General features: G+C 47.5%; 1 protein-coding gene across 1 annotated transcript in view; it reads right to left on the bottom strand.

Annotated features, from left to right (window-relative positions):
* The window catches only part of LOC128702548 (uncharacterized), a 49,106-nt gene extending 25,612 nt beyond the window's left edge, over positions 1-23,494 (bottom strand). Inside the window, exons 1-5 of the mRNA XM_070080987.1 lie at positions 22,600-23,494; positions 5,373-6,234; positions 1,439-1,512; positions 527-1,153; positions 7-426 (exon numbers count right to left, since the gene is read on the bottom strand). Coding sequence (XP_069937088.1) covers positions 7-426; positions 527-1,153; positions 1,439-1,512; positions 5,373-6,234; positions 22,600-22,879 — 2,263 coding nt within the window. The 5' untranslated portion in view covers positions 22,880-23,494. The remainder of the gene's footprint in view (positions 1-6; positions 427-526; positions 1,154-1,438; positions 1,513-5,372; positions 6,235-22,599) is intronic.
* Between the last annotated feature and the right edge of the window lie 3,017 nt (positions 23,495-26,511).

Here is a 26,511-nt window from a genome sequence, read left to right on the forward strand (position 1 = left end):
GCCCACTGCTAGAGCGCTGCCCAGTGCTGGAGTGCTGCCCAGTGCTAGTGCTGCCCAGTGCTAGAGTGCTGCCCAGTGCTAGAGTGCTGCCCAGTGCTGGAGTGCTGCCCAGTGCTAGAGTGCTGCCCAGTGCTGGAGTGCTGCCCAGTGCTAGAGTGCTGCCCAGTGCTAGAGTGCTGCCCAGTGCTGGAGTGCTGCCCAGTGCTAGAGTGCTGCCCATTGCTAGAGTGCTGCCCAGTGCTGGAGTGCTGCCCAGTGCTAGAGTGCTGCCCAGTGCTGGAGTGCTGCCCAGTGCTAGACTGCTAACCAATGCTGGAGTGCTGCCCAGTGCTGGAGTGCTGCCCAGTGCTAGAGTGCTGCCCAGTGCTAAAGAGCTGCCCAGTGATGGAGTGCTGCCCAGTGCTGGAGTGCTGCCCAGTGCTAGTGCTGCCCAGTGCTAGACTGCTGACCAATGCTGGAGTGCTGCCCAGTGCTAGTGCTGCCCAGTGCTAGAGTGCTGCCCAGTGCTAGAGTGCTAGAGTGCTGCCCAGTGCTAGAGTGCTGCCCATTGCTAGAGTGCTGCCCAGTGCTGGAGTGCTGCCCAGTGCTAGAGTGCTGCCCAGCGCTGAAGTGCTGCCCAGTACTGGAGTGCTGCCCAGTGCTGGAGTGCTGCCCAGTGCTGGAGTGCTGCCCAGTGCTAGAGTGCTGCCCAGTGCTAGAGTGCTGCCCAGTGCTGGAGTTCTGGCCAGTGCTAGAGTGCTGCCCAGTGCTAGAGTGCTTCCCAGTGCTGGAGTTCTGCCCAGTGCTGGAGTGGTGCCCAGTGCTAGAGTGCTGCCCAGTGCTAGAGTGCTGCCCAGTGCTGGAGTGCTGCCCAGTGCTAGAATGCTGCCCAGCGCTGAAGTGCTGCCCAGTGCTGGAGTGCTGCCCATTGCTGGAGTGCTGGAGTGCTGCCCAGTGCTAGAGTGCTGCCCAGTGCTGGAGTGCTGCCCAGTGCTAGAGTGCTGCCCAGTGCTGGAGTGCTGCCCAGTGCTGGAGTGCTGCCCAGTGGAGTGCTGCCCAGTGCTAGAGTGCTGCCCAGTGCTAGAGTGCTGCCCGGTGCTAGTGCTGCTCAGTGCTAGAGTGCTGCCCAGTGCTGGAGTGCTGCCCAGTGCTAGTGCTGCCCAGTGCTGGAGTGCTGCCCAGTGCTAGAGTGCTGCCCAGTGCTGGAGTGCTGCCCAGTGCTGGAGTGCTGCCCAGTGCTAGAGTGCTGCCCAGTGCTAGAGTGCTGCCCAGTGCTAGTGCTGCCCAGTGCTGGAGTGCTGCCCAGTGCTGGAGTGCTGCCCAGTGCTGGAGTGCTGCCCAGTGCTGGAGTGCTGCCCAGTGCTCAGACTTACCAACACTGACGCTGTCATCAGTAGTACAGGGTATATACAAGGTATTTACAGGGTATAAACAGGGAATATCCAGGGTATATACTTACGGTAGAAGTTGAGCTCCAGTTCCTGGGACTTGAAGATCTTGTAATCTGTGGCGCCATTGAGCAAGACACTGGCACTGAGGAGGAAGTGTAGAGTTAGTACCAGGGACCAGGAACTAGAGGCACACACACACTGGTACTTGTATAGGACCAAGGACCAGGAACTAGAGCCACACACACACTGATACTTGTATAGGATAAAGGACCAGGAACTAGAGCCACACACACACTGGCACTTGTATAGGACCAAGGACCAGGAACTAGAGCCACACACAGATACTTGTATAGGACCAAGGACCAGGAACTAGAGCCACACACACACTGGTACTTGTATAGGACCAACGACCAGGAACTAGAGCCATACACACACTGGTACTTGTATAGGACCAAGGACCAGGAACTAAAGCCACACACACACTGGTACTTGTATAGGACCAACGACCAGGAACTAGAGCCACACACACACTGACGAGGTGTCAGAGTGGGCGCCTGTGACAAGCGGGGTTCCACAGGGGTCAGTCCTAGGACCTGTTCTGTTCTTGGTATACGTGAACGACATAACGGAAGGGATAGACTCAGAAGTGTCCTTGTTTGCAGATGATGCGAAGTTAATGAGAAGAATAAAATCGGACGAGGATCAGGCAGGACTACAAAGAGACCTGGACAGGCTACAAGCCTGGTCCAGCAACTGGCTCCTTGAGTTTAACCCTGCCAAATGCAAAGTCATGAAGATTGGGGAAGGGCAAAGAAGACCGCAGACACAATATAGCTTAGATGGCCAAAGACTGCAAACCTCACTCAAGGAAAAAGATCTGGGGGTGAGTATAACACCGAGCATATCTCCTGAGGCACACATCAATCAGATAACTGCTGCAGCATACGGGCGCCTGGCAAACCTACGGATAGCGTTCCGATACCTCAGTAAGGATTCGTTTAAGACTCTGTATACCATCTACGTCAGGCCCATACTGGAGTATGCAGCACCAGTTTGGAATCCACACCTAGTCAAGCACGTCAAGAAATTAGAGAAAGTGCAAAGGTTTGCAATAAGACTAGTCCCAGAGCTACGGGGATTGTCTTACGAAGAAAGGTTGAGGGAAATCGGCCTGACGACACTGGAGGACAGGAGGGTCAGGGGAGACATGATAACGACATATAAAATACTGCACGGAATAAACAAGGTGGACAAAGACGGGATGTTCCAAAGATGGGACACAGACACAAGAGGTCACAATTGGAAGTTGAAGACTCAGATGAATCAAAGGGATGTTAGGAAGTATTTCTTCAGTCATAGAGTAGTCAGGCCATGGAATAGCCTAGAAAGGGATGTAGTGGAGGCAGGAACCATACATAGTTTTAAGGCGAGGTATGATAGAGCTCATGGGGCAGGGAGAGAGAGGACCTAGTAGCAATCAGCGAAGAGGCGGGGCCAGGAGCTGTGACTCGACCCCTGCAACCACAAATAGGTGAGTACAAATAGGTGAGTACACTGGTACTTGTATAGGACCAAGGACCAGGAACTAAAGCCACACACACACTGGTACTTGTGTAGGACCAACGACCAGGAACTAGAGCCACACACACACTGGTACTAATACCAGCGACCAGGAACTAGAGCCACACACACACTGGTACTTGTATAGGACCAACGACCAGGAACTAGAGCCACACACACTGGTACTAATACCAGCGACCAGGAACTAGAGCCACACACACACTGGTACTTGTATAGGACCAAGGACCAGGAACTAGAGCCACACATATACACTGGTACTAGTACCAGGGACCAGGAACTGAAGCCACACACACACTGGTACTAGTACCACGGACCAGGAACTAGAGCCATACACACTGGTACTAGTACCAGGGACCAGGAACTAGAGCCATACACACGTACTAGTATCAGGGACTAGGAACTAGAACCACACACATTGGTACTAGTACCAGGGATCAAGAACTAGTGCCACACACATTGGTACTAGTACCAGGGACCAGGGACTAAAGAAACACATACATTGGTACTAGTACCAGGGACCAGGAACTAGAGCCACAGGCTGGTACTAGTACCAGGGACCAAGAACTAGAGCCACACACATTGGTACTAATACCAGGGACCAGTAACTAAAGCCACACATACATTGGTTCTAGTACTAGGGACCAGGAACTAGAGCCACAGGCTGGTACTAGTACCAGGGACCAGGAACTAGAGCTATACACAGTGGTACAAGTACAAGGGACGAGGAACTAGAGCCACAGGCTGGTACTAGTAACAGGGACCAGGAACTAGAGACACACACTGATACCAGTACCAGGGACCAGGAGCTAGAGCTACACACACTGGTACTAGTAACAGGGACCAGGAACTAGACACACACACTGATACTAGTGCCAGGGATAAGGAACTAGAGCCACACGCATACTGGGTCTAGTACCAGGGACCAGAAATTAGAGCCACACACACACTGGTACTAGTACCAGGAACTAGAGCCATACACATGGGTACTAGTACCAGGGACCAGGAACTAGAGCCACACACACACTGGTACTAGTGCCACGGACCAGGAACTAGAGCCACACGCTGGAACTAGTACCAGGGACCAGGAACTAGAGCTACACATACATTGGTAATAGTACCAGGGACCAGGAACTAGAGCCACACCCTGGTACTAGTACCAGGGACCTGGAACTAGAGCTATACATAGTGGTACTAGTACCAGGGACCAGGAACTGGAGCTAAACACACACTGTTACTAGTACAAGGTACCACAAGTACACACTGGTAGTAGTACCAGGGACCAGGAACACTGGTACTAGTACCAGGGACCAGGAACACTGGTACTAGTACCAGGGACCAGGAACTAGAGCCATAATGGTACTAGTACCAGGGACCAGGAACTAGAGCCACACACACTGGTTTTAGCACTAGGGACCAGGAACTAGAGCCATACACACTGGTTTAGCACCAGGGACTAGGAACTAGAGCCACACTGGTACTAGTACCAGGGACCAGGAACTAGAGCCATAATGGTACTAGTACCAGGGAACAGGAACTAGAGCCACACACACTGGCACTAGTACCAGGGACCAGGAACTAGAGCCACACACACTGGTACTAGTACCAGGAACCAGGAACTAGAGCCACACTGGTTTTAGCACCAGGGACCAGGAACTAGAGCCATACACACTGGTTTTAGCACCAGGGACTAGGAACTAGAGCCACACTGGTACTAGTACCAGGGACCAGGAACTAGAGCCACACACACTGGCACTAGTACCAGGGACCAGGAACTAGAGCCACACACACTGGTACTAGTACCAGGGACCAGGAACTAGAGCCATACACACTGGTTTTAGCACCAGGGACAAGGAACTAGAGCCACACACTGGTACTAGTACCAGGGACCAAGAACTAGAGCCACACTGGTACTAGTACCAGGGACCAGGAACTAGAGCCGCACACTGGTACTAGTACCAGGGACCAGGAACTAGAGCAACACTGGTGCTAGTACCAGGGACCAGGAACTAGAGCCACACTGGCACTAGTGCCAGGGACCAGGAACTAGAGTCACACTGGTACTAGTACCAGGGACCAGGAACTAGAGCCACACACACTGGTACTAGTACCAGGGACCAGGAACTAGAGCCACACACACTGGTACTAGTACCAGGGACCAGGAACTAGAGCCACACACTGGTACTAGTACCAGGGACCAAGAACTAGAGCCACACTGGTACTAGTGCCAGGGACCAGCAACTAGAACCACACACACTGGTACTAGTACCAGGGACCAGGAACTAGAGCCACACACACTGGTACTAGCACCCGGGGACCAGGAACTAGAGCCACACTGGTACTAGTACCAGGGACCAGGAGCTAGAGCCCCACACACTGGTACTAGCACCAGGGACCAGGAACTAGAGCCACATAGGTACTCACACGAAAACAATGGTACCAACATCAGCCTGGGGAGCCTGCCAAGTGAAGGTGAGATTGGCAGCCCTGACGGGGGTGCCCGTCCAGCTGCCCACCACGGTACTGTGGCCCCCTCCGTGGGGGCCCCCGAGGCAACCAAGGTACTGCCCCTGGGAGTGCCCCAGGTTGAACCAGCCCACCAGTGTCACCGGCGGCATCTGGGTCACTTTCGGTGCACTTGAAGCCACTTCCGGTGCCAATGGGGTCACTTCCGTTGACGTTTGGGTCACTCCTCGTTTAAGTGAAGCTGCTGTCAGCGCCGGTGCGGTCACTTCGGGTGCCGCAAAAGTCACCTCTGGTGCCACTGGAGTTTCCGGTGCACTTGAAGCCATTTCCGGGTGCACTGGGGTCATTTCCGGAGTAACTTCCGGTTCAGATGGAGTTTCCGGTGCACTTGAAGCCACTTCCGGGTCCACTGGGGTCAATTCCGGAGTAACTTCCGGTTCAACTGGAGTTTCCGGTGCACTTGAAGCCACTTCCGGGTCCATTGGAGTCATTTCCGGAGTAACTTCCGGTTCAGATGGAGTTTCCGGTGCACTTGAAGCCACTTCCGGGTCCACTGGGGTCAATTCCGGAGTAACTTCCGGTTCAGCTGGAGTTTCCGGTGCACTTGAATTCCCATCCGATTCCACTGCAGCAACATCCGGTGCCCTTGGTATGAATTCCGGTGTCACAGGCATCACTCCCGGAGCCTCCGGAGTCACTTCCGGCTCAGAGGTGCTAACTTCCGTCAAGAACGAGACGACTTCCGCTGCTTTCTTGGGCGGCGCCACTTGTCTAGCTTGTAGCAGAAACCCGGTGTAATACTCGGTAGATCGTAGTGTAACTGTGGGTGTAGATGTAGTGCTAGTAGTTGTGGTGGTAGTAGTATTTGTAGTAGTAATACTAGCAGTAATACTAGTAACAGCAGTAGTAATACTAGCAGTAATACTAGTAACAGCAGTAGTAATACTAGTTGTAACAGCAGTAGTAATACTAGTAACAGCAGTAGTAATACTAGTTGTAACAGCAGTAGTAATACTAGTAACAGCAGTAGTAATACTAGTTGTAACAGAAGTAATACTAGTAACAGCAGTAGTAATACTAGCAGTAATACTAGTTGTAACAGTAATACTAGCAGTAATACTAGTAGTAACAGTAGTAATACTAGTTGTAACAGTAATACTAGTAGCAACAGCAGTAATGCTAGCAGTAATACTAGCAGTAATACTAGTAGTAACAGTAGTAATACTAGCAGTAATACTAGTTGTAACAATAGTAATACTAGTAGTAACAGCAGTAATGCTAGCAGTAATACTAGCAGTAATACTAGTTGTAACAGCAGTAGTAATACTAGTAGTAACAGCAGTAATGCTAGCAGTAATACTAGCAGTAATACTAGTAGCAACAGTAGTAATACTAGCAGTAATACTAGTTGTAATAACAGTAGTAATACTAGCAGTAATACTAGTAGTAACAGTAGTAATACTAGCAGTAATACTAACAGTAATGCTAGTAGTAATACTAGTAACAGCAGTAGTAATAGGAACAGCAGTAGTAATACTAGTAATACTAGCAGTAATACTAACAGTAATACTAACAGTAATACTAGCAGTAATACTAGCAGTAATACTAGTAGTAATACTAACAGTAATACTAGTAGTAATACTAACAGTAATACTAACAGTAACACTAACAGTAATAATAGTAACAGTAGTAATACTAGCAGTAATACTAGTAGTAACAGTAGTAATACTAGCAGTAATACTAGTAATACTAGCAGTAATACTAGCAGTAATACTAGTAGTAATACTAGCAGTAATACTAGCAGTAATACTAGTAATACTAGCAGTAATACTAGCAGTAATACAAGTAGTAATACTAGCAGTAATACTAGCAGTAATACTAGTAGTAATACTAGCAGTAATACTAGCAGTAATACAAGTAGTAATACTAGCAGTAATACAAGTAGTAATACTAGCAGTAATACTAGCAGTAATACTAGTAATACTAGCAGTAATACTAACAGTAATACTAACAGTAATACTAACAGTAATACTAACAGTAATACTAGCAGTAATACTAACAGTAATACTAACAGTAATACTAGCAGTAATACTAGCAGTAATACTAGCAGTAATACTAGCAGTAATACTAGCAGTAATACTAGCAGTAATACTAGCAGTAATACTAACAGTAATACTAGCAGTAATACTAGCAGTAATACTAGCAGTAATACTAACAGTAATACTAACAGTAATACTAACAGTAGGTGATGCTGGCGGTAAATGCTGGCGGTAACACTGGCGGATGTGCTGCGGTGTGCTGGCGTGTGCTGGCGGTGGCGCTGGCGGTGGCACAAGCGTGTGCTGGCGGTAGCGCTGGCGGGTAATGCTGGCGGTGGCACTGCAGTGGCACTGGCGTGTGCTGCAGTGGCTTGCTGGCGTGTGCTGGCAGTAATGCTGGCGGTAATGCTGGCGGTAATGCTGGCAGTGTGCTGGCGATGCTGGCGGTATGCTGGCGTGGCGCTAACAGTGGCACTGGCGGTGGTGCTGGCGGTGTGCTAGCGATGACTGGCGGTGTGCTGGCGGTGGCACTGGCGGTAATGCTGGCGGTGGTGCCGGCGGTGAATGCAACGGTGTGCTGGCGGTGTGCTGGAACGGTGGCTGGCGTGTGCTGGCGGTGTGCTGGTGAATGCTGGCGGTAAATGCTGGTGGTGATACTGGGATGAATACTGGCGGTGTACTGGCGGTGTGCTGGCAGTGGTGCTAACGGTGGCGCTAACGGTGTGCTAAGGCGATGTGCTGGCGGTGATGCTGGCAGTGTGCTGGCGGTGTGCTGGCAGTGAATGCTGGCGGTAATACTGGCGGTGATAGCGGTGGCATGCAGTGGCACTGGCAGTGATGCTGACGGTAATGCTGGCGTGTGCTAGCGGTAATGCAACAGTGTACTAACGTGTGCTGCGGTGAATGCTGGCGGTAATGCTAGTGGTAATGCTAGCGATGCTGGTAGTGATGCTGGGATGAATGCTAGCGGTAAGTGCTAACGTGTGCTAGCAGTGGCACTAACGTGTGCTGGCAGTGTGCTGGCAGTGAATGCTAGCGGTGTGCTAACAGTGTGCTAACAGTGTGCTGGCGGTGTGCTGGCGGTAATGCTGGCGGTATTGCTAGCAGATGGCACTAACGGTAACGCTAACAGGTATACTAGCGGTAATGCTAAGCGGTAATGCTAACGGTATGCTGGCAGTAATGCTAGCGGTAATGCTAGCGGTAATGCTAACGGTAATGCTAACGGTATTGCTAACGGTAATGCTAGCAGTGGCACTAACAGTGATGCTAACGTGTACTGGCGGTAATGCTAGCGGTAATGCTGCCAGGTAATGCTAACAGGTAATGCTAGCGGTAATGCTGCGAAATACTGGCAGTAATGCTATGATAATGCTAGCGGCAATGCTAACAGGTTAATACTGCAGCAGTATTACTAGCGGATAATGCTAACAGTAATATAGTGATAATACTAACAGTAACACTAACGGTGTGCATGGCGGTAATACTAACGGTAATACTAACAGTAATGCTAGTGTAATGCTAGCGGTAATGCTGGCGGTAATGCTAACGGTAATGCTGCGGTAATACTAAAGTGTATGCTAAGTGTGCTGGCGTAATAATTGGTAAGTACTGGCGGTGGGAGCTAACAGTAATGCTACTGGCCCTGCGTGTGCTAACAGTAATGCCCCTAGCAGGTATTATGGCGATAATACTGGCGTACGCTAGCGGTAACGCCGGCAGTGAATGCTGGCGGATGATGGCGGTGTAATGCTGGGAGTAATGCTAGCGGTGGCACTGGCGGTAATGCTAACGTATGATACAACGGTAATACTAGCGAGGTAATGCTAACAGTAATGCTGGCGATGTGCTATCGGTGTACTGGCGTAATGCTGGCGTAAATGCTAGCGGTGGTAGCTGGCATAATGCTAACAGGTATTACTGGCGTAATACAGCAGTAATGCTAACGGTAATGCTAACGGTGTGCTGGCAGTAATGCTAACGGTAATGCTGGCGGTGTGCTGGCGGTAATGCTGGCAGTAATACTGGCAGTAATGCTGGCGGTAATGCTAACGGTAATGCTGGTGTGCTGGCGGTAATGCTGGCGGTGGTGCTGGCGATAAGTGCTGGCGGTGGTGCTGGCGGTGGTACTAAGCAGTAATGCTGGCAGTAATTGCTGGCGGATAATGCTAACAAGGTGTGCCAACAGTAATGCTGGCGTGTGCTAACAGTGTGCTGGCGGTGATTGCTGGCGAGTAATGCTGCGGTGGCGCTGGCGATGGCACTGGCGTGTGCTGGCAGTGTGCTGGCGGTGGCACTGGCGGTAACACTGGCAGCAATGCTGGCGGTAATGCTGGCGGTGGCACTGGCAGTAATGCTGGCAGTAATGCTGGCAGTGTGCTGACGGTGTGCTGGCGGTAATGCTGGCGTGTGCTAAGGCAGTAAATGCTGCGGTATTGCTAACGGTGTGCTGGCGGTGGTACTGGCGATAATGCTAACGTAATGCTGGCAGTGTGCTGGCAGTGTGCTAACAGTAATGCTGGATAATGCTGGCGATAATACTGGCGATAATGCTAACGAGTAATGCTGCAGTGGTACTAGCAGTAATGCTGACGGTATTACTAGCAGTAATACTGCAGGTAATACTAACGGCAATACTAACAGTGTGCAGCATTAATGGCTAACGTGGTACTAGCAGTAATGCTGGCGAGTAACTAGCGGTAATGCTAAACGGTGGTAATGCTAGCAGTATTGCTAGCGTGTGGCAGAATGTAACGGTGTGCTAGCGGTAATGCTGGCGGTAATGCTAACGATGTGGCTAGCGGTGAATACCGGTAATGCTAGCAGTGCTAACGGTAATGCGAATGGATGTGCTGGCGTGTGCTGGCGTAATGCTAACGTGGTACTAACAGTAATGCTGGCAGTAATGCTAACGGTATTGCTAAGGCAGTATACTAGCAGTAATGCTAACAGCAATGCTAACAGCATAGCGGTAATACTAGCAGTATGTATGCAGTAATGCTAGCGTAATACTGATAATGCTGACAGTAATACTAGCGTAATACTGGCGGTAATGCTAGCGGTAATGCTAGCAGTAATACTAACGGTAATAGCGGCGTAATGCTGACAGTAATGCTGACGATAATGCTAGTAAGGTGTGCTAACAGTAATACTAGCGATATACAGCAGTAATACTAGCGGTAATACTAACAGTAATGCTGGCAGTAATACTGCAGGTAATACTGGCAGTAATACTTAACAGTAATGCTAACGGTAATGCTAGGCGTAATGCTAACGGTAATGCTAACGGTAATATGGCGTGTGCTGACGGTGTACTGACGTAATGCTGCGATAATACTAGCAGTAATAGCTGGCGTAATACTAAGGCGAGTAATACTAAGCAGATGCTAGCGTAATACTGGCGTGTGCTAGCGGTAATGCTAACGGTAATGCTAACAGTGTACTAGCAGTAATACTAACGAGTATTACTAGCAGTAATGCTGACAGTAATGCTGACGGTAATACTAGCGTATACTGCATGTAACTAGCGTAATGCTGGCAGTAATACTAACGGTAATACTGGCGGTAATGCTAGCGGTAATGCTGGCAGTAATACTAACGGTAATGCTAACAGTATTACTAAGCGGTAAATACTAACGTGAATACTGGCGAATAATGCTGACGTAATGCTGACAGTAATACCTAGCAGGTAATGCTGGCGGTAATGCTGGCGGTAATGCTGGCAGTAATGCTAACGATAATACTGGCGTGTGCTAGCAGTAATGTAACTGTGGTGTAACGTGTCTGCGTGAATGCTAACGGTAATGCTGGCGATAATGCTGGCGATGTGCTGCAGTAATGCTGGCGTGTGCTGGCGTGTGCTGGCGGTAATGCTAACGGTATACTGGAGTATTGTATGCGGTAATGCTAACGGTAATGCTGGCGGTAATGCTAACAGTGAATGCTAACAGTAATGCTGGCGGTAAATGCTGGCGGTATTAACAGCTTGATGTACTGGCAGTGTATGGCGGTAATGCTGGCGGTAATGCTAACGATGTGCTAGCGGTAATGCTAAGGCAGTGTGCTAGCGTAATGTGCGGTAATGCTAACAGTAATGCTAACGGTAATGCTGGCGGTGTGCTGGCGGTATTGCTGGCGGTGTGCTAACAGTAATACTGGCGGTAATGCTAAGGCAGTGAATGCTGGCGGTGTGCTGGCGGTAATGCTAACGGATGAATAACCTGGCGTGTGCTAGCGGTAATGCTAACGGTAATGCTGGCGGTGTGCTGGCGGTAATGCTGGCAAGGTAATGCTAACGGTAATGCTGGCGGTAATGCTAACGGTAATGCTGGCGGTAATGCTGGCGTGAATGCTAGCGATAATGCTAACAGTGAATACTGGCGGTAATGCTGGCGGTAATACTAGCGATGTGCTAACGATGGTGCTGGCAGTAATGCTAAGCAGTGTGCTGGCGGTAATACTGGCGGTATTGCTAACAGTAATACTGGCGGTAATGCTGGCGGTATTGCTGGCGGTGTGCTAGCGTGTGCTAACGGTAATGCTGGCGGTAAATGCTGGCAGTAATGCTGGCGGTGTGCTAGCGGTAATGCTGGCAGTGTGCTGGCAGTGTACTGGCAGTAATGCTAACGTAATGCTGGCGGTATTGCTAGCGGCAATGCTAGCGGTAATGCTGGCGTGTGCTGGCGGTGTGCTGGCGGTAATGCTAGCGTGTGCTGGCGTAATGCTGGCGGTGTGCTGGCGGTAATGCTGCAGTATGCTAGCGATGTGCTAAGCAGTAATACTAGCGGTAATGCTGGCGATAATGCTAACAGTATGCTAGCAGGTAATGCTAACAGTAATACTAGCGGTAATGCTGGCAGTAATGCTAGCGGTAATGCTAACGGTAATGCTAACGGTAATGCTAGCGGTAATGCTAGCGGTAATGCTAACAGTAATACTAGCGGTAATGCTAACGTAATGCTAGCGGTAATGCTGGCGGTAATGCTAACAGTATTGCTAGCGGTGTGCATGGCGTGTGCTGCAGGTATTGCCAACGGTAATGCCTAACAGGTGTGCAGCCAGTAATGCTGACGGTATTACTGCGGTAATGCTAGCGGTAATGCTAACGGTAATGCTGGCGTGTGCTAAGGCAGTGTACTAGGCGGTAATGCTAGCGGTAATGCTAACAGTGTGCTAGCGTAATGCTGGCGGTAATGCTAGCGGTAAACTAAAATAAGAACATAAGAACATAAGAACGAAGGAACACTGCAGAAGGCCTACTGGCCCATGCGAGGCAGGTCCAAGTCCCTACCGGCTTAAGCCAATGCACCCAACCTAGTCAGGTCAGGTCACATTGACTTAAGGGAGGAACACGGCAACCGACCTGTTAGCACAAGCTATCAGGTCTAACTCACACCCACCCACATCTACTCATGTATTTATCCAACCTATTTTTAAAGCTACACAACGTTCTGGCCTCTATAACGGTACTTGGGAGTTTGTTCCACTCATCCACAACTCTATTACCAAACCAGTACTTTCCTATATCCCTCCTGAATCTGAATTTTTCCAACTTAAAACCATTGCTGCGAGTCCTGTCTAGGCTAGATATTTTCAGCACACTATTTACATCCCCTTTATTTATTCCTGTCTTCCACTTATAAACCTCAATCATATCCCCCCTAATTCTACGTCTTTCTAGAGAGTGCAGTTTCAGGGCCCTTAGTCTATCCTCATAGGGAAGGTTTCTGATACATGGGATCATCTTTGTCATCCTCCTTTGTACATTTTCCAGAGAATTTATATCCATTCTGTAATACGGTGACCAAAACTGTGCAGCATAATCTAAATGAGGCCTAACCAAGGATGTATAGAGTTGAAGAACAACCTGAGGACTCCTATTATTTATGCTTCTTGATATGAAGCCAAGGATTCTATTAGCTTTATTGCGAACACTTATGCACTGTTGTCTTGGTTTCAGATTACTGCTAACCAGAACTCCTAAATCTTTTTCGCAATCCGTAATATTAAGATCTACATTATTTAGTTTATATGTGGCATGGTTATTGTCCTGTCCAACATTTAGAACTTTGCATTTGTCTATATTAAACTGCATCTGCCACTTCTCCGACCACTGCATCAGTCTATTCAAATCTTCCTGGAGTGCTCGAATGTCCTCGTCAGAATGAATTCGACGGCCTATTTTGGTGTCATCGGCAAACTTGCCGATGTCGCTCTTTATGCCCTCATCTATGTCGTTTATGTAGATTGTGAACAGCAGGGGGCCCAACACTGACCCCTGTGGAACACCGCTCGTGACGCTTCCCCACTCTGATTTCTCCCCATTTATGCAAACTCTCTGCTGCCTATTTGTCAACCATGCCTCTATCCAGGAAAAAATTTCTCCTCCTATTCCATGTGCTTTAATTTTCCTCAATAGTCTCTGATGTGGGACCCTGTCAAAAGCCTTACTGAAGTCCATATACACAATATCATATTCATTACCATGATCTACCTCCTCAAATACCTTAGTGAAAAAAGTTAATAAATTCGTAAGGCAGGAACGCCCCTTTGTAAAACCATGCTGAGATTCGTTGATTAATTTATGCTTTTCAAGGTGGCTACGAACTGCCTCGGCAATTATTGATTCCATAAATTTTCCCACTATGGAGGTTAGGCTTATTGGTCTATAGTTCGAAGCTAAGGACCTGTCACCTGTTTTGAAAATAGGTATCACATTTGCCATTTTCCACTTATCTGGCACCATGCCAGTTTGTAGTGATATGTTGAAAAGATTAGCCAAAGGTGTGCTAAGCTCCTCTTTACATTCCTTTAGAACCCTTGCATACAGTTCATCAGGGCCTGGGGATTTGTTAGGTTTTAATTTATCTATTTGCCTAAGGACCATGTCACTTGTGACCCTAATAGTGCACAGTTTATTATCGTCCTGTTCTACATAATTTATCATTACTGGAATATCGCTGGTATCCTCCTGTGTAAAAACTGAGAGGAAGTATGTGTTAAAAATTCTACACATTTCCTTATCACTGTCAGTGAGCTGACCCGAGGAACTTTTGAGTGGGCCTATCTTGTCCCTGATCTTACTTCTGTATACCTGAAAGAATCCTTTTGGGTTAGTCTTCGATTCTCTTGCAACTTTAACCTCATAATCTCTTTTTGCTTTTCTAATTCCCTTTTTTATTTCTCTCTTTAACTGAATATATCGATTTCTTAATTGCCCCTCTCCTCTTTTGATTTGCCTATATATGCCTCTCTTTTGACCAATCAGATATTTTAATCTATTGTTCATCCATTTAGGATCATTTTTGTTTGATCTGATTTCCCTATTTGGAACATAATTTGACTGAGCAGCTAGAACTATGCCCTGGAAAGCATCATATCGGCAACCATCACCACCTACCTGACCCCTAGTCAGGTCATTCCAGTTCAGCCCACCTAAGTAATTTTTCAGTCCTATGAAATCAGCCAAGCGAAAGTCAGGGACGGAGACTTGATTGCCATTATTAGGGGAATTCCATGATATGTTAAAACTGAGTGATTTGTGATCACTCTCCCCAAGCTCATCATTAACCTCAAGATTATTAATTAGTGTTTCCCTACTGGCAAGAACCAAGTCAAGGAGGTTATTTCCCCTAGTTGGCTCTGTCACAAACTGTTTTAAAAAACAATCCTGGATCGTATCAAGAAAGTCACCCGACTCTAAATTTCCTGTCAAATTGCTCCAGTCAATCTGTCTATAGTTGAAATCTCCCATTAGCACAACATTTTCGTATGTAGATGCCTTACGAATTTCGTCCCATAGAAGTTTACTGCACTCCCTATCAAGATTTGGGGCCCTGTAAATCACACCCAAAATTAGTTTTTCTCGGCCCTCGAGAAGCTGTAACCAAACAGATTCAGTGGCTGACGCTTCTAATTTAATATCTTGTCTAACACAACAATTTAAATTGTCTCTGACATACATCGCTACTCCACCACCTTTCCTGTTGACCCTGTCAGTGTGGAATAATTTATAGCCTTGTATGTGACATTCAGAGGGCATCTCTCTATCTTTCAGATTGAGCCAGGTCTCTGTTATAGCAATAATATCTATGTTTCCTGCACTTGCAATTAATCTTAGCTCATCTATCTTATTTCTAACACTCCTGCTATTAGTATAGTAAACCTTAAGGGAGCTAGTCCCTTGCTGCCCTCTGCTGTCCCCCTTTGTTTGCTGACCTGTTCTATTGTCTTTATTTATAACTTCATGCTGAATGCCTTTTATACATTTACTGTTTCCAACCCTAGTGTTGCAACCTGCTTGTTTCCCACACACACCCATACCTCTATCTTCCATCAGTTTAAAATCATAGGCATTTCACCAATGGCCTTCTCAATCGAGTCTGCAAGTGCTACCACCCCTGCCCCAGAGAGATGAACCCCATCCCTTGCATACATATCATGTTTGCCATAAAAGTTGTTCCAGTTGTCAATGAATGGGATTGCAAGTTCCTTGCAGTATCTGTCTAGCCAGCAATTTACACCAATTGCCCTAGACAACCATTCATTTCCTACTCCCCTTCTAGGCAAGATGCTACATATGATTGGGATCCCTCCCTTAGACTTAATGAAATCTATAGCTGACCTGTACTTATCTAGCAGCTCTTCTCTCCTACCCTTCCCAATATCATTTCCACCAGCACTGAGACAGATAATGGGCTTGTTCCCATTACCTGACATGATATTATCCAGTCTGTTGACAATGTCCCCAACACCAGCTCCAGGGAAGCACACTCTATCTCTCATCTTCTTATTCCTATTACAAAAAGCACGGTCAACATATCTTACCTGAGAGTCACCAACCACAAGAATGCGCTTACCTTCATTAGCAGGGGCAGTAGTACCCTTACCTTCACTGGCCACTGAAGTACATTCATCCTGGAGAACAGAGAAGCGATTTCCTACCTTCAGATCTTCACTCTTAACTTTCCTTACTCTGATGCGCCTCCCATTACTGTGAACAACTCGCCACTTGTAGCAGGTGCTGGGCTGCACCTCACTGCTGGTAGCCGTTGCTACCTCCCCACCTACAGCCTCCTCACAGTGAGAGACAGACTGCACCTCACTGCTAGAAGCCTCATTCCCCACATCTCCAACCACCTCACACTCTCTCCCAGGCCCATTGAGGTGGACCTTCAGCCTCCTAATCTCCTCCTGGAGAAGCAAGACCTCCTCCTTCAACTCTCCAACCTCAGTTTTTAAAACACTGTAGAAGCAAGCCATGCTTTGTAACCGTCCACGCTAATCCCCAGTAATAAACAGTATTATTATAACAAGCGTAATTTAATCTAAATATATTTTTGCTGGACTTATTCGGCAAGAAGAACATTGCTATTTAAGCCAAAATTGCACGTTTTACCTATTCGGCACCACACACACAGGGCAAAAATCCTCTCCAGCATCAAGGAATTATGTATAACAGGTGCTAGGTGTATCTCCTGGGCTTCCTAGCTCTCCTAGGGTTGACTTAGTGCTAGGAAAGCTCAATGAAGTTTAAGCTGACGTGAGACAAGCTTGATATCATGCTTGGGGAAACATGTCGTAAAATGGTGGGTCTTAGCGCGCTAAGTGCCTGTCTATTGTTGCACTGATATTGACGTGATATTGACGTGATATTTATGTGATATTGACGTGATATTGACGTGATGTTTATCTGATATTGACGTGGAGACATGATCGTGACGTGATACTCCATTTACAAACACGAAGGTAGCCTCCACACACCTGGATATACACACACCTGGATATACACACACATATACCTGGCTATGCACACACCTGGCTCTTCACACACCCGCCTATATATACACCGGCTTATACACGCTCATGGGGCAGGGAGAGAGAGGACCTAGTAGCATTCAGCGAAGAGGCGGGGCCAGGAGCTGTGACTCGACCCCTGCAACCACAAATAGGTGAGTACAAATAGGTGAGTACACCCCTGGCTATAAACACACACACACAAACACACACTTGGCTACATACACACACCTGGCTGGTCCAGCAACTGGCTCCTTGAATTTAACCCTGCCAAATGCAAAGTCATGAAGATTGGGGAAGGGCAAAGAAGACCGCAGACACAATATAGCTTAGATGGCCAAAGACTGCAAACCTCACTCAAGGAAAAAGATCTGGGGGTGAGTATAACACCGAGCATATCTCCTGAGGCGCACATAAATCAGATAACTGCTGCAGCATACGGGCGCCTGGCAAACCTACGGATAGCGTTCCGATACCTCAGTAAGGATTCGTTTAAGACTCTGTATACCATTTACGTCAGGCCCATACTGGAGTATGCAGCACCAGTTTGGAATCCACACCTAGTCAAGCACGTCAAGAAATTAGAGAAAGTGCAAAGGTTTGCAACAAGACTAATCCCTGAGCTACGGGAATTGTCTTATTGTCTTACGAAGAAAGGTTGAGGGAAATCGGCCTGGCGACACTGGAGGACAGGAGGGTCAGGGGAGACATGATAACGACATATAAAATACTGCGCAGAATAGACGAGGTGGACAAAGACAGGATGTTCCAGAGATAGGACACAGAAACAAGGGGTCACAATTGGAAGTTGAAAACTCAGATGAATCAAAGGGATGTTAGGAAGTATTTCTTTAGTCATAGAGTAGTCAGGCCGTGGAATAGCCTAGAAAGTGACGTAGTGGAGGCGGGAACCATACATAGTTTTAAGGCGAGGTATGATAAAGCTCATGGGGCAGGGAGAGAGAGGACCTAGTAGCAATCAGCGAAGAGGCGGGGCCAGGAGCTATGAATCGACCCCTGCAACCACAAATAGGTGAGTACACACACACCTGGCTACACACACACACACCTGGCTACAAACACACACACACACCGAACATGTCTCCGGAAGCACACATCAGATAACTGCTGCAGCATATGGGCGCCTGGCAAACCTGAGAACAGCATTCCGATACCTTAGTAAGGAATCGTTCAAGACACTGTACACCGTGTATGTCAGGCCCATACTGGAGTATGCAGCACCTGTTTGGAACCCGCACTTGATAAAGCACGTCAAGAAACTAGAGAAAGTACAAAGGTTTGCCACAAGGTTAGTTCCAGAGCGAAGGGGAATGTCCTATGAAGAAAGATTAAGGGAAATCGGCCTGACGACACTGGAGGACAGGAGGGTCAGGGGGGACATGATAACGACATATAAAATACTGCGTGGAATAGACAAGGTGGACAAAGACAGGATGTTCCAGGGAGGGGACACAGAAACAAGAGGCCACAATTGGAAGTTGAAGACACAAATGAGTCAGAGAGATAGTAGGAAGTATTTCTTCATAGAGTTGTAAGGCAGTGGAATAGCCTAGAAAATGACGTAGTGGAGGCAGGAACCATACACAGTTTTAAGACGAGGTTTGATAAAGCTCATGGAGCGGGGAGAGAGAGGGCCTAGTAGCAACCGGTGAAGAGGCAGGGCCAGGAGCTAGGACTCGACCCCTGCAACCACAAATAGGTGAGTACAAATAGGTGAGTACACCTGGCTACACACAAACACCTGACTGTACATTCACCTGAACACACACACACACACACACACTTGGCTATACATACACCAGACATCTCTCTTTAGAGAGGAAGCAGAGATGCTGTGTGTGCCACTAACAACAATCTTCAACACATCCAGTGAAACTGGCAACTACCTGAGGAATGGAAGATGGCAAATGTAGTCCCAATTTTTACAAAAGGAGAAGATTATCAGGAGGGCAGTGGAGGCTCCTAAAAAAGAATGAGTTTATACACGACAGCCAACACGGTTTTAGGGAAGGGAAATCCTGTGTCACAAACCTACTGGAGTTCCATGACAAGGTGACAGAAATAGGACAAAAGAGAGGCAGGTAGACTGCATTTTCTTGGGCTGTAAGAAGGCTTTTGACTCAGTTCCACACAACACATTAGCGCTAAAGCTAGAGGATCAGGCACACATAGAGGAAAGGCACTGCAATGGATCAGAGAATACCTGACAGGGAGGCAACAACGAGTCATGGTACGTGACGAGGTATCAGAGTGGGCGCTTGTGACAAGTGGGGTTCCACAGGGGTCAGTCTTAGGACCGGTACCGTTTCTGGTATATGTGAATGACCTGTCGGAAGGGATAGACTCGGAAGTGTCCTTGTTTGCAAATGATGTGAAGTTAGTGAGGAGAATTAAATCAAATGAGGATCAAACAGGACTAAAAAGGGACCTGGACAGGCTGCAAGCCTGGTCCAGCAACTGGCTCCTGGAATTTAACCCCACCAAATGCAAAGCCATGAAGGTCAAGGAAGGGCAAAGAAGACCACAGACAGAGTACAGACTAGGTGGCCAAAGACTGCAAATCTCACTGAGAAAAAGGATCTTGGGTTAAGTACAACACCGAGCACATCTCCTGAGGTGCACATCAACCAGATAACTGCTGCAGCATACGGGCGCCTGGCAAACCTAAGAACAGCATTCCGACATCTCAGTAAGGAATCATTCAAGACTCTGTATACCACTTATGTCAGGCCCATACTAGAGTATGCAGCACCAGTTTGGAACCCACACCTGGTCAAGAAATTAGAGGAAGTGCAAAGGTTTGCAACAAGACTAGTCCCAGAGCTAAGGGGAATGTCCTACGAAGAAAGGTTAAGGGAAATCGACCTGATGACACTGGAAGACAGGAGGGATAGGGGAGACATGATAACGACATATAAAATATTGAGAGGAATTGAAAAGGTGGACAGACACAGAATGTTCCAGAGATGGGACACAACAACAAGAGGTAACAGCTGGAAGTTGAAGACTCAGATGAGTCACAGGGATGTTAGGAAGTATTTATTCAGTCAAAGTGTTGTCAGGAAGCGAAAGTCTGGAAAGTGATGTAGTAGAGGTAGGAACCATACATAGCTTTAAGAAGAGGTATAATAAAGTTCATGGAGCAGGGAGAGAACCTAGTAGTGACCAGTGAAGAGGCAGGGCCAGGAGCTGTGAATCAACTCCTGCAACCACAATTAGGCGAGTACACCTGGCTATTCACTCACCTCGCTACACACGCATTTGGCTACACATGCACACCTAGCTATACATATACTCTTAGCTATACACATACCTGGGTGAATCTACTTCTGAAGCCAGTGAGCTTAACCTGGGTGAATCTACTTCTGAAGCCAGTGAGCTTAACCTGGGTGAATCTACTTCTGAAGCCAGTGAGCTTAACCTGGGTGAATCTACTTCTGAAGCCAGTGAGCTTAACCTGGGTGAATCTACTTCTGAAGCCAGTGAGCTTAACCTGGGTGAATCTACTTCTGAAGCCAGTGAGCTTAACCTGGGGTGAATCTACTTCTGAAGCCAGTGAGCTTAACCTGGATGAATCTACTTCTGAAGCCAGTGAGCTTAACCTGGGTGAATCTACTTCTGAAGCCAGTGAGCTTAACCTGGGGTGAATCTACTTCTGAAGCCAGTGAGCTTAACCTGGGGTGAATCTACTTCTGAAGCCAGTGAGCTTAACCTGGGTGAATCTACTTCTGAAGCCAGTGAGCTTAACCTGGGGTGAATCTACTTCTGAAGCCAGTGAGCTTAACCTGGGGTGAATCTATTTCTGAAGCCAGTGAGCTTAACCTGGGTGAATCTACTTCTGAAACCAGTGAGCTTAACCTGGGTGAATCTACTTCTGAAGCCAGTGAGCTTAACCTGGGTGAATCTACTTCTGAAGCCAGTGAGCTTAACCTGGGGTGAATCTACTTCTGAAGCCAGTGAGCTTAACCTGGGTGAATCTACTTCTGAAGCTAGTGAGCTTAACCTGGGTGAATCTACTTCTGAAGCCAGTGAGCTTAACCTGGGTGAATCTACTTCTGAAGCAGCCAGCGAGCTTAACCTGGGTGAATCTACTTCTGAAGCCAGTGAGCTTAACCTGGATGAATCTACTTCTGAAGCCAGTGAGCTTAACCTGGGGTGAATCTACTTCTGAAACCAGTGAGCTTAACCTGGGGTGAATCTACTTCTGAAACCAGTGAGCTTAACCTGGATGAATCTACTTCTGAAGCCAGTGAGCTTAACCTGGGTGAATCTACTTCTGAAACCAGTGAGCTTAACCTGGGGTGAATCTACTTCTGAAGCCAGTGAGCTTAACCTGGGTGAATCTACTTCTGAAGCCAGTGAGCTTAACCTGGGTGAATCTACTTCTGAAACCAGTGAGCTTAACCTGGGTGAATCTACTTCTGAAGCCAGTGAGCTTAACCTGGGTGAATCTACTTCTGAAGCCAGTGAGCTTAACCTGGGGTGAATCTACTTCTGAAGCCAGTGAGCTTAACCTGGGGTGAATCTACTTCTGAAACCAGTGAGCTTAACCTGGGGTGAATCTACTTCTGAAGCCAGTGAGCTTAACCTGGGTGAATCTACTTCTGAAACCAGTGAGCTTAACCTGGGGTGAATCTACTTCTGAAGCCAGTGAGCTTAACCTGGGTGAATCTACTTCTGAAACCAGTGAGCTTAACCTGGGTGAATCTACTTCTGAAGCCAGTGAGCTTAACCTGGGTGAATCTACTTCTGAAGCCAGTGAGCTTAACCTGGGTGAATCTACTTCTGAAGCCAGTGAGCTTAACCTGGGTGAATCTACTTCTGAAGCCAGTGAGCTTAACCTGGGGTGAATCTACTTCTGAAGCCAGTGAGCTTAACCTGGGGTGAATCTACTTCTGAAACCAGTGAGCTTAACCTGGGGTGAATCTACTTCTGAAGCCAGTGAGCTTAACCTGGGGTGAATCTACTTCTGAAACCAGTGAGCTTAACCTGGGGTGAATCTACTTCTGAAACCAGTGAGCTTAACCTGGGTGAATCTACTTCTGAAACCAGTGAGCTTAACCTGGGGTGAATCTACTTCTGAAGCCAGTGAGCTTAACCTGGGTGAATCTACTTCTGAAACCAGTGAGCTTAACCTGGGGTGAATCTACTTCTGAAGCCAGTGAGCTTAACCTGGGTGAATCTACTTCTGAAACCAGTGAGCTTAACCTGGGTGAATCTACTTCTGAAACCAGTGAGCTTAACCTGGGGTGAATCTACTTCTGAAACCAGTGAGCTTAACCTGGATGAATCTACTTCTGAAACCAGTGAGTTTTAACACATTGACTCACCTGTCAGTTTTTTGAACCTCCTGTAGGAGCCCTCACTGGTCAGAACCTGAACCTCCCCTTCACCTAGGTGCCCCAGGGGCTCAGGTACCCCAGGGGAAGTTGGGTTCCTGGGCTCTGCAGGGTTCGAACCCTCTTCATGCACCCCCATGCCCACTCTTCTAGGCATAAGATCCCTACAGGAGGCCTGGGTAAATATGTACCTCCCCCAAGTCACCTGTGGCACCCCAAAGAGCAGGGTAAATAGGTGAAGTGCCAATGCTAGGTGCCCCATGGCCCGCATCACAGCCAACAAGATGAGGCACCTGGGTTGAACTGCAGTGTCGGGTAAGAGCTCCTGGTACCTGCTGGTTGCCTGGCAGTAAGTAGGTATCTGTGGGCTAGATCTGTAGCAGTAAATAGGTGAAAGGTTAGATTTCAAGCAGTAAATAGGTGAAAGGTTAGATTTCTATCAGTAAATACAGACCTATGTGCTAGAAATTAATGGGTACTTCCCTGACTAGTTTTAGTCACTTTCCTGACGTTTCAGTCACTTTCCTGACTAGTTTTAGTCACTTTCCTGACTAGTTTTAGTCACTTTCCTGACTAGTTTTAGTCACTTTCCTGACTAGTTTGTCACTTTCCTGACTAGTTTTAGTCACTTTCCTGACTAGTTTCAGTCACTTTCCTGACTAGTTTCAGTCACTTTCCTGACTAGTTTTAGTCACTTTCCTGACTAGTTTCAGTCACTTTCCTGACTAGTTTTAGTCACTTTCCTGACTAGTTTTAGTAACTTTCCTGACTAGTTTGGTCACTTTCCTGACTAGTTTTAGTCACTTTCCTGACTAGTTTTAGTCACTTTCCTGACTAGTTTTAGTCACTTTCCTGACTAGTTTGGTCACTTTCCTGACTAGTTTTAGTCACTTTCCTGACTAGTTTTAGTTGCTTTCCTGACTAGTTTTAGTCACTTTCCTGACTAGTTTTAGTCACTTTCCTGACTAGTTTTAGTCACTTTCCTGACTAGTTTTAGTCACTTTCCTGACTAGTTTTAGTCATTTTCCTGACTAGTTTTAGTCACTTTCCTGACTAGTTTTAGTCACTTTCCTGGCATAATTTGGGGACTTTCCCTGCTGGTTATGGGTACTTTCCTGCCTAATTTTAGTCACTTTTCTAGCTAGACTGTACACTTTCCTGTCTAGACACTTTCCTAATTTGGGCACTTTCTTGGCTAGTTTGTTCACATTCCTGCTAGTTTGGTTACTTTCCTGGCCTATTTTGGCAAGTCTTAGGAACGTCACTGTCACTTCGGGCACTTCCCAGGGGTACTTTCTTCGACAACTTTCTCACCTCTGACCAAAGAAATCTAGGCTACTGTCCTGCCACTTTCCGCCTGTTCAGGAAAGTATAACTCAGCTGAAGGTCCTCGAAAGTACTTATAACTTTCCTCAGACTCCGATAGTAGTACTTTCCTCCCTTATGTCTCTTTCCAATAAGTCACCCAGACTGGGGAAGTACAAGGTATCCCTCACTGGTACTTTCCAATAAGACACCCAGACTGGGAAAGTACAAGGTATCCCTCACTGGTACTTTCCAATAAGACACCCAGACTGGGAAAGTACAAGGTATCCCTCACTGGTACTTTCCAATAAGACACCCAGACTGGGAAAGTACAAGGTATCCCTCACTGGTACTTTCCAATAAGACACCCAGACTGGGGAAGTACAAGGTATCCCTCACTGGTACTTTCCAATAAGACACCCAGACTGGGAAAGTACAAGGTATCCCTCACTGGTACTTTCCAATAAGACACCCAGACTGGGAAAGTACAAGGTATCCCTCACTGGTACTTTCCAATAAGACACCCAGACTGGGAAAGTACAAGGTATCCCTCACTGGTACTTTCCAATAAGACACCCAGACTGGGAAAGTACAAGGTATCCTTCACTGGTACTTTCCAATAAGACACCCAGACTGGGGAAGTACAAGGTATCCCTCACTGGTACTTTCCAATAAGACACCCAGACTGGGGAAGTACAAGGTATCCCTCACTGGTACTTTCCAATAAGACACCCAGACTGGGAAAGTACAAGGTATCCCTCACTGGTACTTTCCAATAAGACACCCAGACTGGGGAAGTACAAGGTATCCCTCACTGGTACTTTCCAATAAGACACCCAGACTGGGAAAGTACAAGGTATCCCTCACTGGTACTTTCCAATAAGACACCCAGACTGGGGAAGTACAAGGTATCCCTCACTGGTACTTTCCAATAAGACACCCAGACTGGGAAAGTACAAGGTATCCCTCACTGGTACTTTCCAATAAGACACCCAGACTGGGGAAGTACAAGGTATCCCTCACTGGTACTTTCCAAGAAGTAACCCAGACGGGGGAAGTACAAGGTATCCCTCACTGGTACTTTCCAATAAGACACCCAGACTGGGAAAGTACAAGGTATCCCTCACTGGTACTTTCCAAGAAGTAACCCAGACGGGGGAAGTACAAGGTATCCCTCACTGGTACTTTCCTACAGTGCAGGGAGTGCTCTAAGGGATACCAGAGTGACACTGTCCAGGGAACTACTGGCAGCCGTGACGAGGTCGACTTGGGAACATGTGAGTAATAATTAATGACTCCAGCACCAGGCAGGGGATACCTGGGTATCCCCTATCAGATGGATACCTGGGTATCCCCTATCAGAGGGATACCTGTGTATCCCCTATCAGAGGGATACCTGGGTATCCCGTCAGAGGGATACCTGGGTAGCCAGGGGGATACCTTGGTATCTTCTGCCTCTTCGATGAATGCCTTGGTAGCCGGGGGATACCTAGGTATCCCCTGCCTGTTAGATACCTGGGTAGCCAGGGGATATCTGAATACCCCCTGCCCGTTAGATGGATACATGGGTAGCCAGGGGGTACCTAGGTATCCCCAGCCTGTTAGATTGATACTTGAGTAGCCAGGAGGATACATGGATATCCCTTGCCTGTTAGGGATACCTGGGTAGTCAAGAGATACCTAGGTATCCCCTACATGCTAGAGGGATACCTGGGTATCCCCTGCCTGTTAAATGGATACCTGGGTAGCCAGGGAATATTTGGGTATTCACTACCTGTTGGATACCTGGGGCATACTGGGGTATCCCTCTGGTTTTTAGATGGATTCCTGGGTATCCTTCCTATCTGAGGGATACCTGGGCAGCTGGGAATACCTGTGTATCCAGTGAATGTTAGAGGGATACTTTGATAGCCAGGGGGATACCTCGGTATCCTCCTGCCTGTTAAAAGGATACCTGGGTAACCAGGGGGATACCTGGGTAGTGAGGAGGCGTTTTGTGTATCCCTGTACCTGGGTATTAGTCACCTTACACCTGTTGCCACTTCTAGCAGTAAGTAGGTACCAGTGTTAGTCATCTTACACCTGTTGCTACTTCTAGCAGTAAGTAGGTACCAGTGTAAGTAACCTTACACCTGTTGCTACTTCTAGCAGTAAGTAGGTACCAGAGTGTAAGTAACCTTACACCTGTTGCTACTTCTAGCAGTAAGTAGGTACCAGAGTGTAAGTAACCTTACACCTGTTGCTACTTCTAGCAGTAAGTAGGTACCAGTGTAAGTAACCTTACACCTGTTGCTACTTCTAGCAGTAAGTAGGTACCAGAGTGTAAGTAACCTTACACCTGTTGCTACTTCTAGCAGTAAGTAGGTACCAGAGTGTAAGTAACCTTACACCTGTGAGCTCGTTGGTGAACCGGGCAATTGACAAGAAAGCGAAGCTAAATAAGATAAGATAAGAGATAAGATTTCGTTCGGATTTTTAACCCCGGAGGGTTAGCCACCCAGGATAACCCAAGAAAGTCAGTGCGTCATCGAGGACTGTCTAACTTATTTCCATTGTGGTCCTTAATCTTGTCCCCCAGGATGCGACCCCCACCAGTCG

Source organism: Cherax quadricarinatus, unplaced genomic scaffold (assembly GCF_038502225.1).
Source record: "Cherax quadricarinatus isolate ZL_2023a unplaced genomic scaffold, ASM3850222v1 Contig1415, whole genome shotgun sequence".
NCBI lineage: Eukaryota > Metazoa > Arthropoda > Malacostraca > Decapoda > Parastacidae > Cherax > Cherax quadricarinatus.